General features: G+C 50.4%; 1 protein-coding gene across 3 annotated transcripts; it reads right to left on the bottom strand.

Moving 5' to 3' along the window:
- Window positions 1–13,590, bottom strand: ankrd50l (ankyrin repeat domain 50-like). Of its 3 annotated transcripts, XM_029115816.2 has the most exons (6): window positions 13,248–13,590; window positions 11,202–11,550; window positions 10,099–10,985; window positions 6,251–6,489; window positions 1,882–5,388; window positions 1–1,146 (listed from the first exon to the last, which is right to left on the bottom strand). In XM_029115816.2, exons 3-5 carry the CDS (start codon window positions 10,518–10,520, stop codon window positions 1,895–1,897), a joined length of 4,155 nt encoding a protein of 1,384 aa, XP_028971649.2. In that variant the 5' UTR covers window positions 10,521–10,985; window positions 11,202–11,550; window positions 13,248–13,590; the 3' UTR covers window positions 1–1,146; window positions 1,882–1,894. The 3 variants fall into 3 exon arrangements, with proteins under 3 accessions (XP_028971649.2, XP_028971650.2, XP_028971651.2); XM_029115817.2 differs by lacking the exon at window positions 11,202–11,550; XM_029115818.2 differs by lacking the exons at window positions 11,202–11,550; window positions 13,248–13,590 and adding an exon at window positions 12,624–12,639.
- Between the last annotated feature and the right edge of the window lie 1,894 nt (window positions 13,591–15,484).

Here is a 15,484-nt window from a genome sequence, read left to right as displayed (position 1 = left end):
TTTGGCCAGCATCCCCCACGGCTTGAATGTTGACACATTCATAAACAATACCTGACGTGTCCCAGGTTAAAGAGTAAAACAGAGCAAAGCCCTGACAAAGATAAGTGGCCTTATAGACACTTATAGACCGCGTTGTGGTATAAAATCCTCCTGTGCGAGTGGGTTCTCGTCATTCACCTGGCCAATTCGTCTCGCCTGCGTGAGAGCGCGCCTTCACATGATACCTGCTCTGTTCTCGTGTTGAAATACAGTACTTTCTGTTGGTCAAGCATCAGACACCAGAGTGACACACATCCTTGTTTTGGGCTAAGAGAGGAAACACTAATTAGTGGCTCTCTGAATGGAAAAGCTGTGTGTGTGTGTGCTGTTTTATGTCCTTGTCACACTCTCTCACGCTTCCCCTCCGCGCCCCACTGGTGTCTGTCCTGCAGGACAGTCTCAGCCCTACAAGGTTAGGACAAGAGGAACTATTTTTGCATTACTATAACTTTTTGCGTTACTATTCAGCTAGGGACCAACTTCCGTGTTCAGTTACTAAAGGGGGTGACTGAGAGCAGCGCAAAAACATCGCCGTCATAGTGAAATATTAACACAATCGGAATGCATTTCTGCAGGCTAACGCATGAAAACGTAGCATTACTGCTTTATTACGACTCTATTCCATTGGGCGTTTGAAAGGATTCTTTTCTACAGCCAGTTACAATTTGATATCCTGAACACTGGGCAACGTTTTCCAGCAACATGCTGGTCCCAATCATTTGTTTATTCTCAAACAGTTCCATGTGGAATCTTGTGTTGTCCTGACCTTGGAGTGTTGAACCTAGACTCAACTAAACAGGAAAAGAAGAGGCAAGGCTTTGTCTATAATGAGTGTGCGCTCTGTGTTTGTGAGCGTCCGCGTATGTGTGTGAAGGCGCATACGTGTCCACTGTTCAGCCACAGCTGCCCACTGCTCGAAAACAGGCAACCGAAAAGGCCGGAATGTAAACAGCTTTGAAGTCTTATAGTCTCTCCATTTCTCCTCTGTTCCTCTGAGCCGAGGGCGTGGGGCCGTTGAGGCGGAGAGAGAAGTCTCTCATCTGCCCCAACAGAGCCAGTAGCTACAGTGAAAATGGCCCCTTGAACTCTTTAAATGTTCACGTCCACCTAAAACAGAGAATGCGGTCATTAAAGTTCCAGGCATTCCTTTAAACGTACCACCTCAAAGGAAAGGACCTGGTGGCACAAGTTGAACCAACAACATATATTATTTTAGTGCTCTGCCTGCTCTAAACTGTGCTTTTCAATGACAATTTTCAAGCCTCTGTTACAAAGCTTAAATTCCCTAAGGCTAGTGTTAAAGGTCACTACGCTGTCTTTTAAACCATTACTTACTTTGTCTAACAAATCAATGTGTTCATTTAAGACAAAAGACTACCAACATCTATTCAGAATTTTATTTTATATAATTGATTTGCCTCTTTTGGGTCTTGAAATGCTCAGTCTGCTCTAGTTGGTGTTAGTAAATACATTTGATGATATTCACATCCACAACCCCAGCTGGCTGAGAACATGGTTTAGAGCCAACCCCCAATCCCAGATGAACAACTTAGATGAACAGTCAAATAATTGTTCTACTACAATGTACTACAATACATTTAAATGGGAGACATAAAGTGGGTCAAAACTACCCAAAAGTGGGCCAACTGAATAAGCAAAAATTCCAGGGATAAAATTAAACAAAAATGCTGTTATCAAAATTTTCAAATTATCTTACTATTATTCTGACCTGAATCTGTATAAAAAAAAAAGAATGAAAAAAAGATAGATGATTTGTTTGACAGCACTGGGCCCTTAAAGACAGCCTGTTCCTTTCTTTGGTGACAAACAGACCGGACTCACCACAGCTATGAGTTCACAGGGGTGTCTCCCTCTTGCATAAGGCAGCGCTGCTGGGACCTTCAAACTGCAGCTTGATGGCCTGTTTCAGTTTCAGCAGAGGGTCTGTGGTGGTCATGGCGACCACAGAATCCTCAGGTAAGGCACAGGTGAGGGACATCTTGTAGAGCCCCTCCCATGGCTCGCTCTGGGCGGGGCTCTGCAGCTGGCAGGGGTACCCCATTGGAGGATTGTCCCATGTCTTGGCCAAATCTTGCCCAGGCGTGACCCCCAGGGAGGCCATGACAGAGTTCCACCGGCCCCCATTTTGCGGCCGGTCGTCCAGGACAAGGCTGGGGGGTGTGTGTTTGGCAGGGTAGTCAAACGCTGCTGGGTAGCTCGTGTAGGGCCGCTCAGAGTCGTGCAACACGGCCGCGACGGTGCCGAGGCTGGACGGAGGAGGGCTGGCCTTGGGGCACTGAACCCTGCGGGTGCTGCCGTGAGCGGAGCCAGGCTGGGGCAGGGTGGAGGGGCGGGAGCGGCTGCGGGGCAGCGAGTGCTGCTGGATCTGCTGGGTGAAGCTGAGGCTGTCCGCGGGCACCGTCAGCACCGTCGCCTGGGAGCAGGCGGTGGAGGAGGATGTCTGGGAGCCCTGGGCGGAGTGGAGGCGCTCGGCCGTGGAGCCCGGGGAGCAGGAGGTAGAGGAGCTGGAGGCGGCAGCCCCGTGACCAGGCGCCGCCCGGCCACCGTTACTCCCCGAGCTAGCCGAGGACGGGCTCTTGGTGGTGGACGCCAGCGGGGACAGTGGGTGGGTGTGGGACAGGAGCCCTGGATACGGCTTGGCCCCGTGGCTCTCCAGGAGCCGGACGATGGTGAAGTGGCCCCTCTTCCCCGCCACCTTCACAGGGCTGCGGCCGTACTTATCTACGTGCTCCGGGTTGGCCCCTCTCTCCAGCAGCATGGCCACGATGTTGGCGTGGCCCTCCTGAGCCGCGATGCTCAGCGCGGTGGCCCCTTCCCGGCGGCAGGCCAGATCCACGTTGACCCCACTGGCCCCCAGGAGCAGCCGGCAGGGCTCCACGTGACCCCTCCACGCCACGGAGTGCAGCGGTGGGCGGCCCTCCGCGTCCTGGGCGTTGGGGTCCGCCCCGCGTCTCAGCAGCAGCCCCACTGCCTCAGCGTTGCCCTGCCAGGAGGCCACGTGAAGCGCCGTGCGTCCTTCCCCGTCCCGGGACTCCAGGGGCACACCTCCTTTCTCCATGAGGAGGGCAGCCATGTCCATGTGACCCTCCAGCACCAGGAGGTAGAGGAGCGGACGGCCCTCGGCGTCCCTCACGTCCGTGTCCGAACCACGCTTCATCAACAGCTCTGCCACGTCGGCATGGCCCTCCAAGGCGCTGCCGCTCAGGGCGGAGTGGCCGTCATACGCGCGGTGGTCGATGGGCGAGCGGCGGTCCAGTAGGAGCCTCACCGTGCCACAGTGGCCCTCCTGGGCAGCCAGGATGAGTGGTGTCCGACCCTCCACGTCCATCTCCGCGACCCTCGCCATGCTTCCGCACTCCGTCAGGGCGGCACAGATGACCCGGTGGCCTTCGCAGGCGGCGGCGTGCAGCGGGGTCCAACCCAGGTCGTCTTTGTGGTTCTCGTCCAGGCCCCGGTCCAGGAGGGCTCGGACCACCGCCACGCTTCCTCGCGCCGCGGCCAAGCTTAGGGCCGTGCGACCCTCCGCGTCGATGCCGTCCACTGCCGCGCCCCAGAACAGCAGCCTGCCCACCGTGCCGGCGTGGCCCATGGCGGCGGCCGCCAGCAGCGGTGTGACAGCGGCTGTGGCAGTGGCCCGCGGCCCAGCGCTCTCGTCCACGTCGGCGCCGGCCTCCAGCAGCAGCTCCACCACCTCCTCGTGACCTTCGGACGCCGCCAGCAGCAGAGGGGTCATTCCGTCCTTGTCCCTATGCCCGGGGTTCGCCCCACGCTCCAACAGCAGGCTGGCCACGTCACCGTAACCTTTGACTCCGGCCACCGTGGGCACACAGAGGGCGGCCACCGACAGGGCGGTGCGTCCGTCCCCGTCGGCCAGGTCGACCTCCGCCCCGCGATCCAGCAGGATCTCCACCGCCTCCCGGTGACCCATGTAGGCGGCGGCGATCAGCGGCGTGCGCCCCTCCCGGTCAGCCTTGTCCACCTGCCCCCCGTGGTCCAGCAGCGTCAGGAGGATCTCTTCGTGGCCTCCCCAGGCCGCCGCTCTCAGCGCCGTCCGGCCCTCGGCGTCCGACTGGTCCACCTCTGCGCCCGTCTCCAGCAGCATGTGGACGGCCTCGGTGTGGCCGCCCCAGGCTGCGGAGCGCAAGGCCGTCCAGCCCTCGCTGTCGGCGTGCTCCAACATCTCCGCGGAGACCGCCGGCCCCTGGCCCCTGGCCCAGGTCAGCAGGACCCCCAGCACCCCCACGTGGCCCTGCCTGGCTGCCAGCGTCAGAGAGGTCTGGCCCTGGTGGTCGCTGATCAGGGGGTCAGCGCCCCGGGACAGAAGTAGCTGGACCACCTCGTCGGAACCGGCGTGGGCGGCACTGGCCAGGAGGGTGCGTCCGTCTTTGGGGTCGGTCCGGTTCACGCTGACCCCGCTGTCCAGTAGCACAGTCAGCGATTCCTTCCTCTCCAGGGCTCGTCGGAGCAACGTCCCCCCTCCACCCGCACAGTGTACCCCCACTCCGGAGCCTCTGTCTGGGGTGAGCGAGGGAGGGAACACCCCGCTCTTCATCAGCAGCTGGAGCACCTCCGGCCTGACGAGGACGGGGGGATGAGAGGCGGTGTCGGGGGCAGGGGCCAGAGGGGGAACGTTAGCCCACATCAACCACAGGGACAGAAGGGCGGGGTTGTCCTTGTGCACGCCGGAGCTGACCAGGTGAGAGGCCACCTGACAGGTGTCCTCGGTGTTGAGATGCGGGCCGCGCAGGGTGAGAGCCATGGCCAGCATAATGTGACCCTCAGCTGTGCTACACAGGTACTTCTGAGTGCAGTACTTCACGTCCGTTAACCACTCTGCAAAGCTGGCGTGGAACAGGAGCCTACTGCCTCCCGGGCCATCTGCGAGCAGGGTGGACAGAGCCTGCAGCTTGTCCTGGAAGACTGGGTAGCTGAGGGACAAGTTCTGGGTCCAGACTGCGGTGTAGATCTCCTGGGCGGTAAGGGGTTTGGGGGAGGCCAGGAGGGTGTTGAGGATGGGCCTGACCTGGAGGAAGAGGCCCCTGGGGAACAGTCTCTGACACAGCCAGAGGTAGAGGCCGTTCAGGGTACCGGGGATGTCCCGGATCTCCCGGAGCCCCACGAGGGCCCCCGCCACGCCGTCCAGAACGCGTTCCAGGAAGAGGAAGCAGCCGCCACTCTTTATGTGCAGCAGGTTGAGCATGTCGGCCGTCTCGGGGGTCAGCTGGCGACGCAGCGCCCCCTCCTGGTCCAGCCTCTGCAGGATGTACTGCTGCACGTCACGCACCGGGGCAGGCTTCCGCAGGTCATCCAGACACAGCTTGCGGAACCCTAACAGAGGGAGAGATGGATGGAGAGAGGGATGGAGAGATGGATGGAGAGAGAGAGGAGGAGAGAGAGGGAAAGAGAGAATATTTTGATTTATCAGAAGGAGGTTTTGAACTTGGTTGTAGCATTCAACTGTATTCGGACCAGAGATAAACGTACAGTACGTAACACTATCAAATATTTGAACACACTCATCCATTCAAACTTTAGACTGGTCCTGTCTATGGTTTATACTGCACAATGTATTCATAGTTGGTGCCAGGGAACTGCAAAACGAAAGGCATAGAAAATACCAAGCAGAATCATACTAATTTCAGTAAAAAAAAGAAAAAAATGCTGTTAAAAAGCCTGACCAGAGATAATATTCATGTTGAAAACAAGAAGACAGTGTTGTTTGTTCCCTGTGCCCGAGGCCACTACAGCTGTTATAAACACAGCCACAGTAATCAGCCATGTTAGGACGTGTTTTGACAACAAATGGACATGCAACACTGGCACCAAACTAAGCCGTTTTACTGTTAGAGTGAAGTAAAACACACATTCCATCAGTATGGAAAGAGGCCGACATCCCATCAGTAGGAGTCACAGACATCCCACCCTACAGAAAACTGAGTTTTAACATGTTGGATCTTAATTGGAAACAGTAGGGGAAATCATTTCAGTAGGGGGCAGTCATTTCCAATAGCAGCAGGAAATGACTGATAAACAAATAGTATGACGATGGTAATTAATGGGCTTGAAACATTTTGAGGAAATCAAGGAGGAAATGTCAATGTGGAAACTACAAACTGCAAGCGACGTCCTGCTGCGACAGACTGCGGATCATTTGTCTTTAGCGTCAGACGGAGGACCAGCGCAGACATACCTGAGAACATCTTGCACAGAGCCTGGTTCTGTCTGCGTACGGAGCAGACCAGCAGCAGCCAGCCAGGAAGGAGGTGCTGGTGGCTGGACAGGAGTTCAGAGATGGAGCTGCTGCCGTCTGGGGCCCTGGCACAGCTGGGCTCCTCGCCGGCACCCAGGCCCTCTGAGTCCAAGGAGTCCACAAGGAGAAACAGAGGATGTGCAGGGGGTTGGAGGTCCAGCAAGGGCAACAACACTGCCCTGGAGAGGTGGGTGGGGGGGCGGAGATAGGGAAGTGAAAGATGAGGAAGATGTTATTCTTTGAATGGAATGTAGCTGGTATTTCGTCACACGTGGAGAAGGAACAGATCAAACAGCCGTAGTGTACCGACACACTTGCATCATTCTGGGACTGACTGTCAACACAGGCTGTGTAATGCTGTGGATGGAAACGACCTTAATGAACAGTAATGAAGGCTGCAGCATAACACTAGTTTTATGGAAGTAGAGCAGAACTGTGTTATCATGAGTGGGTGGCATATTCTCCCTTATATTCACTGGACTTTGGCTGATCTACTAGAGCTATCAGGCAAGCCTTTCAGACCACTGGTTCAAATCTCTAAACCATATCTCATTCCCTCACTCTGGCTTCACTCCCTAAACCTGTCTCACTCCCTAAGCATGTCTCACTCCCTCACTATGTATTCACTCCCTAAGCCTGTCTCACTCTCTCACCCGTCTCACTCCCTCACTATGTATTCACTCCCTAAGCCTGTCTTACTCTCACCCTGTCTCACTCTCACCCTGTCTCACTCCCTAAGCCTGTCTCAGTCTCTCCCCATATCTTCATTCCTTAAGCCTGTCTCACTCCCTATGCCTGTCTCACTCTCTCACCTTATCTTCATTCCTTAAGCCTGTCTCACTCCCTAAGCCTGTCTCATTCTCTTTGGGGAAAAGTGACTAAGTTCTTAAGAAGCTCTGATATTTCCTGCACCGCCCTGGTTACACACACACACACACATACATACACACACACACTTTACCAAAACCTACACTTAAAACTAACCCCAAGTCTACAAAACACACAAGTTCATAACATCATTTCATGTTTACTTTCACAAATAAGTTCAATGTGTTTCGATTTTCATAACATTAGTGTCCTCATGAAGCAGGGATATGAGTACATTCACACACAGTGTGTTAGTCTTCAAGCCTTCCATTGTGATTGTAATCTCAAAACAGTCAATCAGTATTTGTCACAAACTGCTTCACAGACACCCCGCCCGCCTCAAAAGCCAAAGAGCAACCCGAGGCAGACACAGAGACGGATGTCATCACATGCTACCCATTAAAACGGGGCCTTCCAGCAGAAGATGCTGCGATCCTCGTCTGAAGTGACCGGGGTTAAGACAAGCGTGACGACTAGGATACAGAAAACAGACACTGGTGGGACAACGCCGTGTCAAACGAACTTAGTGGGTCCCACTGTTTAAAAGAACGTATTCATGTGGAGTTGTGGGATATACTAATCCTCCCCCCTCTTGTCTCACCCCTACCGTCCACTTCCTCCCCCCTCACAGAGACACACTTGTAGAGGACACTCCAATATTATGTTCCTAATTCATGCAAGTGTGGCCTCACCATACCTAGCACAATGCAGGAATGCAGATTGCACAATGCAGGAATTATGTGTGTGTGTGTGTGTGTGTGTGTCCACGCTAAATCATTGAGCAAGCAAGGTGAAAAATATGCCTTTATGTGCTTGAGCAAGGCAGATCACCCTGACCGCCGTTGCATCGGCTAAGAGCCTCTGCTGGATGAAAGAAATGTGTGTGCGTGTGTGAAAGACAAAGTGGGCGCTGGCATGACTGCGGTGTACATGTTTTAACACCTTATCTCTCCTCGCACACGACACGGCAGCTGCAGAGATACGACTGTGATGAAGTGTTAGATTTAACAAATGGAAAGGTTATTCAACGATATACACTGTATATATACCCTGTTGGTCTGCGTCGATGGGGACACTATTCAGAGACCAGAAGGAAGCAGTCATTCACACCCATTCACTCCACAATGATTTCACTCTGCAACGCTTTGGACGAAGTATCCAAAAGAAGGTGCAAGTCAATGAAATGCAGGAGAAGTAAAGCTCACTGAACAGAATTGTTACAAGGCTGTCCTCGTTTCATCACAAAGGACCACAGCGAACGACACACTCTTACAGCCTATTAAGATATGGATTGAAATGAGAACATGGGCTGAGGACCGGAACATCTAGGCTACAGGGTTATCGCACGTTTGCTTGCATTAGTAATATCATGAAGGGGACACGCCCTGTGAGTGTGTACGTGTGTGTGTGTGTGTGTGTGTGTACGGGCGCCCAGATCCAGGTGATCCAGCCCTTTGACTGACTCAGACCTTTTCCAGCCTGTCCCTGTGGTCCAGGCAGAAGCCCGGCTTTTGATCTACTCCACCCTGCTCTCATTGGACAAGGTGCGGAGATGGGCTTGACTACGCCGCGAGGCATAGCAAATCAACATTACGGACCTAGACTACAAAGAATAACCTACAAATTCTATGAGACAATACAGATGAATAGAAGGCATTGTGAAAGCTCTATAAAAAGGCAGTGTCAAAACTCTATAAAAAGGCAGTGTGAAAGCTCTATAAAAAGGCAGTGTGAAAGCTCTATAAAAAGGCAGTGTCAAAGCTCTATAAAAAGGCAGTGTGAATGCTCTATAAAAAAGCAATTCCCTTAAGGTAGGCGGGGTCCACTAGGCATTGCCGGAGGCTCACCCTGTAAACTAACAGTTATAGGCCGTTGCCAGCATTAACGGCCGCAGCTAGCATCTGCTCAAATCCACGACCGCCACCTCAAGCCTGTGTTCCCTCCGTTCTGTGTTCACATGAGAGCAGCTCAACCAGAGCTCCTTTCTCTCACTCAGGCTTGAAGCATCCCCGGCTCCCAGCTAAAGGTCAGCGTGAGGGCCGTGTTGAATGTGGCCCTGTTCCTCACACTGGACACAGAGCAGGGAGAGGGGAATGGTGTCAGGGGAAGTGACTGTTTACACAAACTGGGATCCCTAACGTTAAGAACCCCCCCCCCTCCCTCCAAAAAAAACAATTATTATAATAATTTCTTTCCTTTGAACAGAAAACGTCCGTTTGTCACATCCCTATATTGCATGTACATCCCACCAATGTCCAGAGTCAGTAAAGCAGCAGGAGACAGAGGGTCTCGTGAGAAGGCGACCTGGCCGGCAGTACCAACAACTCCCATCTCTGCGTCAGGAGACACATTTTTCACGTCTTTGTCCTTTATGTGCAAACGATGTGTGGTAAACGGCATTGTAGCGTTCATTCGGACTGGCCATCCATTGTGAGAGGCCTGAATGGCTCGTATTATGAGGAAATAAATAAATATATAAGCAAAGGAAGCGGGACAATCGCTTGCTTTTTCCTGTGGCTCTTTTGGTCTTTGTATGACTGAGCAGCATTACCAGTGACAGACTTTGACAGTGGAAATGTAAATGACATCAGAATGTTAATTGAAACTCACTGTTAGAGGTGGTGGTGTTATCATTTTCACTTTCCTTATGCATTCAACTAATATGGCAATTTAAACTCCACAGTGACAGTAACTAATATGTTTCAAACAACAGGGTTTATTTCCCGAATGTATTCATTCCCTCTATCAATCGGAGTGACTCAGCGCTGGGGGTTTGACAACCCTGAAATCCCTCCGGAGGAATTTCACATTCTCTTCCGCAGACGGAATATATTAAATTCACATCAAAGCGGAGCTATTCACCAAGCTGTCTAACAGATAGTTGGTCGGGAATGCCGGAGGACAACAGTGAGAGAGCAGACCTTTTGAAGGTGTTAACCGGGTCCCTCTGGCAGTGCCGAGGATCCAGCGTCGGAGCCACAGAGGGGGAGGCCAGCGTGTCCCTGTACCCCGAGGGCAGGAGGGGGCTGGCCTTCAGCTGATCAACCAGGCCCAGGACGAACCGCCACAGCACCGCGCTCCTCCCGTCCTCCCGCTGGCAGAAGTGAAACGCCAGGCAGCGAGGCGCCAGCCCGGCCGCCAGCCCGGCGTCCGACGTGGGCCACACCGCCTCCGTGCACAGGGCCGTCTTCCCGGCCCCGGGGCCCCCAGTCACCAGCACCCCTGGGGGGCGGCCAGGTGCGGATCTGGCCTCCAAGCAGCGCCGGAGCTTGTCCAGGGCCCATTCCCGGCAGTAGAAGCGGCGGCCCCGGAGCAGGCTGGGACTTTGGCTGCTCCCGCTCATCTGGCCCCTGGGAACCAAACAGGAGTCACTCCACCTCGGCCACCACGCCCCATACTCTGCCCCCACTCTCCCAGGGCCTGTTACAGTTTCGTGTTTGGTTTGACTGCACGGGTCACACCTCTGACAACGCTGGCAGTGAGCAGAGGCGTTTTCCACAAGTGTCAAACACTGAAAGTGCTGCGTCGGACGCTATGAGTCGATAGCTCTCTGTGATGCCATTCCAGACAATTAATCCTTCCCTTCGGTGGGGAGCAAAGTTGGATCCGTTGTTCAAACACTCGGGGGAGTGTAGTAGGAGCCGTTATCTCTCCAGAGGCGTCTCCAGAAGTCAGTGTGACTGCTACTTCAGCATCATCCTTAGGTCAGAATCACCGAACAAAGAAAAAAGGTCCATGAACAGAACGGTCTCCGCCGCTACTTGGTTACATTAGCGACTCTGTCGTCAACACCGCTCCTCTTCTCTGTCTGAGATTAGAGAGAGAGCGATAGAGAGAAGAGAGAGCGATAGAGAGAAGAGAGAGCGATAGAGAGAAGAGATAGAGTGATAGAGAGAAGAGAGAGAGGGATGGAGAGAAGAGAGAGTGAGTGCCAGACCATGTGAGATTGCCACGAGGGCTCACTTCACCACAGATAAGATCTCCTTGTTTTATCTCCCTCACAGAAACGTAACATGCTCCCTACATCTTTCAAATGTCTGCTGCCTCTTGCTGAAAGTCCTTCTTTCTCTTCTTACTCCTCTTCTATTTGTCTCAAAGTTTCTTGCCTTATGTCTCTCTCTCTCTCTCTCTCTCGGTTCGGTTGGCTATGATAGAATTCCCTCCTCTTTCACACGCCTTCTTCCTCTTTCTCTTGCTCAGCTGCTCTCCGGTTTTTCTTGTCCTCTTTTTTTATCCCCTCCCATTTCTCGGCGTGTCAGGGCATGTTTTGAAGCAGAGTGGCATTTAAACTGCGAGTCAGAGTGAGGGAGAGAGGGACAGTGGAATGAAGGGGGAGAAAAAGGAGGGGGAGGAAGAGATGTAGAGAAAGGAAACTGAAAGATAAGAGACAGATAGATGGAATTAAATTAAATATGAGCTGGCATGAGGAACATTAGCAATCCAAGGGAGGGGTTGTTTGTGATTAAAGTTCATCCAAGGTAGCATGCTATAACTGAACCGTGCACACCCCTCTAGGGTCCCCCATGTCCTGGGTCTGGGGTCCCCCATGTTCTGTGTCTGGGGTCCCCCATGTTCAGGGGTCCCCCATGTTCTGGGTCTGGGGTCCCCCATGTCCTGGGTCTGGGGTCCACCATGTCCTGGGTCTTGGGTCCCCCAAGTCCCGGGTCATGGGTCCCCCAAGTCCCGGGTCATGGGTACCCCATGTTCTTGGTCTTGGATGAGCTCCAGCACCCATGTCTACATACTCCCGCTCACATGGTTATTATTATACGGATGTGATAAAAGCAGAAAGCTGTCACTGCTGCTGGAATCGATACTCCAAAATAAAGTACTTTTTTAATTATTCAACTTATAATAATATAACAAAGCCACTGACACAGCCACTGTACATTGACTTTCTAGCGAAAGATAGAGGCGGCATCATGCTGACTGCTTGAAATTTTGGGAGAAAAGCATACAGGTTCACAGAGGTGTTTCAAAAAGCAACGTGTCCAGGCAGTAGGCCGCATGTATTCTATTGTATGACTACATGAAACCTAAATTAAGGAACAAAAATAAATTAAATCTAATTCTCTGTGACATCCGTGGAATCTGTGGTATTTCTTCATAGCTATCAGTGAAGACTTCACTAGTCTATGAGGGAATGTGTATTACTTTAAAATCTCCTTCAGTCAATCATTCCATAAATCCTTTAAATCAATACATCAACCAATCAATCAACCATCAATCAATCTGTTTGAATTAAAACGCACTTCTGAACTACAGGATCTATTCAACGAACTCGTGTTTCTATGTCACCAAATGTGCAATGCACAAACAAGTCTTCAAAGTAAAAATATTTTTTTTATCTCCAAACTACCTGAAATCAACTCCATATTTAATACGATGTCGCGTTAAGGTAACTTGGCAATTAAAAATAGAGATGCCCACAAACCTGATTTCTTACATTTAAAACCAGTCTCAATCCTGGGACATCTTGTGGAACAGTGCCATTAGCTGCTTGCCATTAGAGAACATTCTTGTCATTTCTCGTGGCCTTTACACGACCTCGCTATTTCTAGTTGCCTTTTCTCTTTTGTCACCGCGGCACACCCTCCGGTTAACCTGAGGTAACCGAAAAGGGTTTTGTACTTTGAATACACCCTTGCCTTCAGAGTCAGACACTTTTCCGTTACATACAGCCCACAATAGATTATGCACACAAAAAAATCAAGATATCATTTCAACTTTAAAATGACTTACTTATAATCTACATATACGTTGGCATGGGGGAAAACATTCACGAGAAAGCTTGCTTCACATTTGCAAAATACTGCAATAATCCTGCTTTCCCGCATTAATCTTTAACGGTATCTAAAGCGAACGTTGCGCGGCGATGGGCACGTTCTCGCCACATCAAAGACAGTCAATCGCCCAACTTGACTGTGACTGCTCTAGACAGATAAGGAAGGAGCCACAGGTGCCAGTGTACGGCATCAACTGCCGCGCCGAGCCTTGCTGACATAGCTGTTGTTATGCTACGGGAAACTGTTCACGGAGCCTTGACTGCCAAGACCTTAAATACACTTACCGTAGCCTACTGCCTTCACACGGACAATTGATTCTGTGTAGCCTAACCTCGTGGAGAACGATTCACAGACCGACCTCTGTGTGCTATCGCCCGCGGGAGCTGAACAAGCAATATCTACTGTACATAGTCTGCGCTGCTTTTTCGTTCATTCAAATCCAACAATGGCATTCCGTCAGCTGAGCGCTCTCCTAATATTTAATCCACCCCTAAAATAATTGCGTCATGAAAATAATTATATTTGATAACCAGAATTACTATCCGTGCGTTGTAGTCTATTATCACTTTATCTTCCATTTTCTCTCGAAATCTCCATTCACACATCAGCACGTCACGTGTCATTGATACGCACCACTTCGCTCAGTTCCCCCAAATAGCAATGTGGTTGTTTCGAAGTTCCAGACAACCGGCAGACCGCTCTCACATTGTTTGTACAATGAAGTAATTTCCTTTATTACAAAGGGTGCGTTTTCTAGAGACAAGATAATGTTATCTTCTGGTGCTTTTAAATGCACAGTGCTGAAATTAGTGTATGCTTTAAAGGGGTAACATTTGTATTTCTGCTCGAAAGTTGTGGTGCGTGTATGTGTTGTGTGTGTGTGTGTGTGTGTGTGTGTGTGTGTGTTTCTGCGTTTTTGCAAGCGTGCAAGCGTTGGTACGCGCGCGATCGTCTGTGCGTGTAGGCGTGGTACTGATTACTTTCTGGGGGCACATAACAGTATCTCCTTTCCCGACTCTCCGCCAAAAGGATGTATAAATAGCTTGAGTGTATCAGGGCAGGAAATCCTCTCACGGCTGTGTTTCGGTCTCAGGGACTGGGACAGGAACTCGGCCAAGAATGAAGGGGAAGAGTAACATTTAAGAGAGAATTCTGGCTTCCGGCACCTGCTATTGCACACATTCAGTAATACGCATGTAAGCTTCTTCCAGGAGTGATACTCTGGTAATAACCTCTTTAGATGTATTGTAAGGTCAAAAGAAAATGTATCCTGGGGCAAATGCAGGTCACACACACACACACACACACACACACACACACACACACACACACACACACACACACACACACACAGTAACCTCCACTCCTAGGTCCACTCCTTTTCATGTACATAATGAGAGGGAGCAGCCCTTCAGATTGGGTGGGTCAATATTTAATCACGTTATATTGTTTATTAGTTTAATATAATATGAATATAATTTAATTGAAGTAACTGAAAAAAAAAGTGCATCTCAAACAGATGTTTTAGACATTGCCATGCAATAATCATGAAGGTGAGCTGCCCAATCAGTGGTCTAGAGAAGGATGAGGTAGCCAATATGAGCTCTACTCTTTTTAGGATGCCCACATCCTACCATTGTTGGGGGCAATAGCCCCCAAATTATTTATGTATATTTTCTTTAATAAATAATAATAAAAAGTAGCCCCTGATCTGTTCATCTGTAATTCCGATCATACATTAAAGCCCTAAAAAATATGACATTGTTGATTAAAACACAAATGTTTTGAGCCGAGAGAAAGAGAGTGAGTACACTGGTTACAGGGCTTATCATTGTTGCCATTTGATTCAGGCGGTTATGGATGTATGATTATTGAATTATTATAAGAGCAGTATAAGAAGTGCAGCTGAAGAGTAGGGCCGCACGATCAATCGAAATCATATTGAAATCATATTTTCAACATGTGTGATTTCTAAACCGCAGAAAGCTGCAATTTTGGCATTATTTATTTATTTTTTTACACTCAATCAAAATAATTATTTTTACTTGGGGGCCATCTTTGCTATAATCATATTTGCATTTGTATACAATTTATTAAGAGTTGATTTTAAGAATCTGTTTGTCTACTAACAATTTGAAAAAAATATTCAGATTGTTAGTACAGTGGATATAAAAAGTCTACACACCCCTGTTAAAATGCCAGGTTCTTGTGATGTAAAAGAATGAGACAAAGATAAATCATGTAAAAACCTTTTCCACCTTTAATTTGACCTATAACGCGAACAACTCAATTAAAAAACTTACTGAAATCTTTGAGGGGGAAAAATAAAAAACACAATAACCTGGTTGCATAAGTGTGCACACCCTTAAATTAATACTTTGTTGAAGCACCTTTTTAATTTATTACAGCACTCAGTGTTTTTGGGTAGGAGTCTATTAGCATGGCACATCTTGACGTGGCAATATTTGCCCACTCTGCTTTGCAAAAGCATTCCAAATCTGTCAGATTGCGAGGACACAGC

This window comes from Esox lucius, chromosome 20 (genome assembly GCF_011004845.1).
Source record: "Esox lucius isolate fEsoLuc1 chromosome 20, fEsoLuc1.pri, whole genome shotgun sequence".
Lineage (NCBI taxonomy): Eukaryota > Metazoa > Chordata > Actinopteri > Esociformes > Esocidae > Esox > Esox lucius.
Note: the sequence above shows the minus strand (reverse complement) of the source record. Positions and strands in the feature narration are given on the sequence as shown.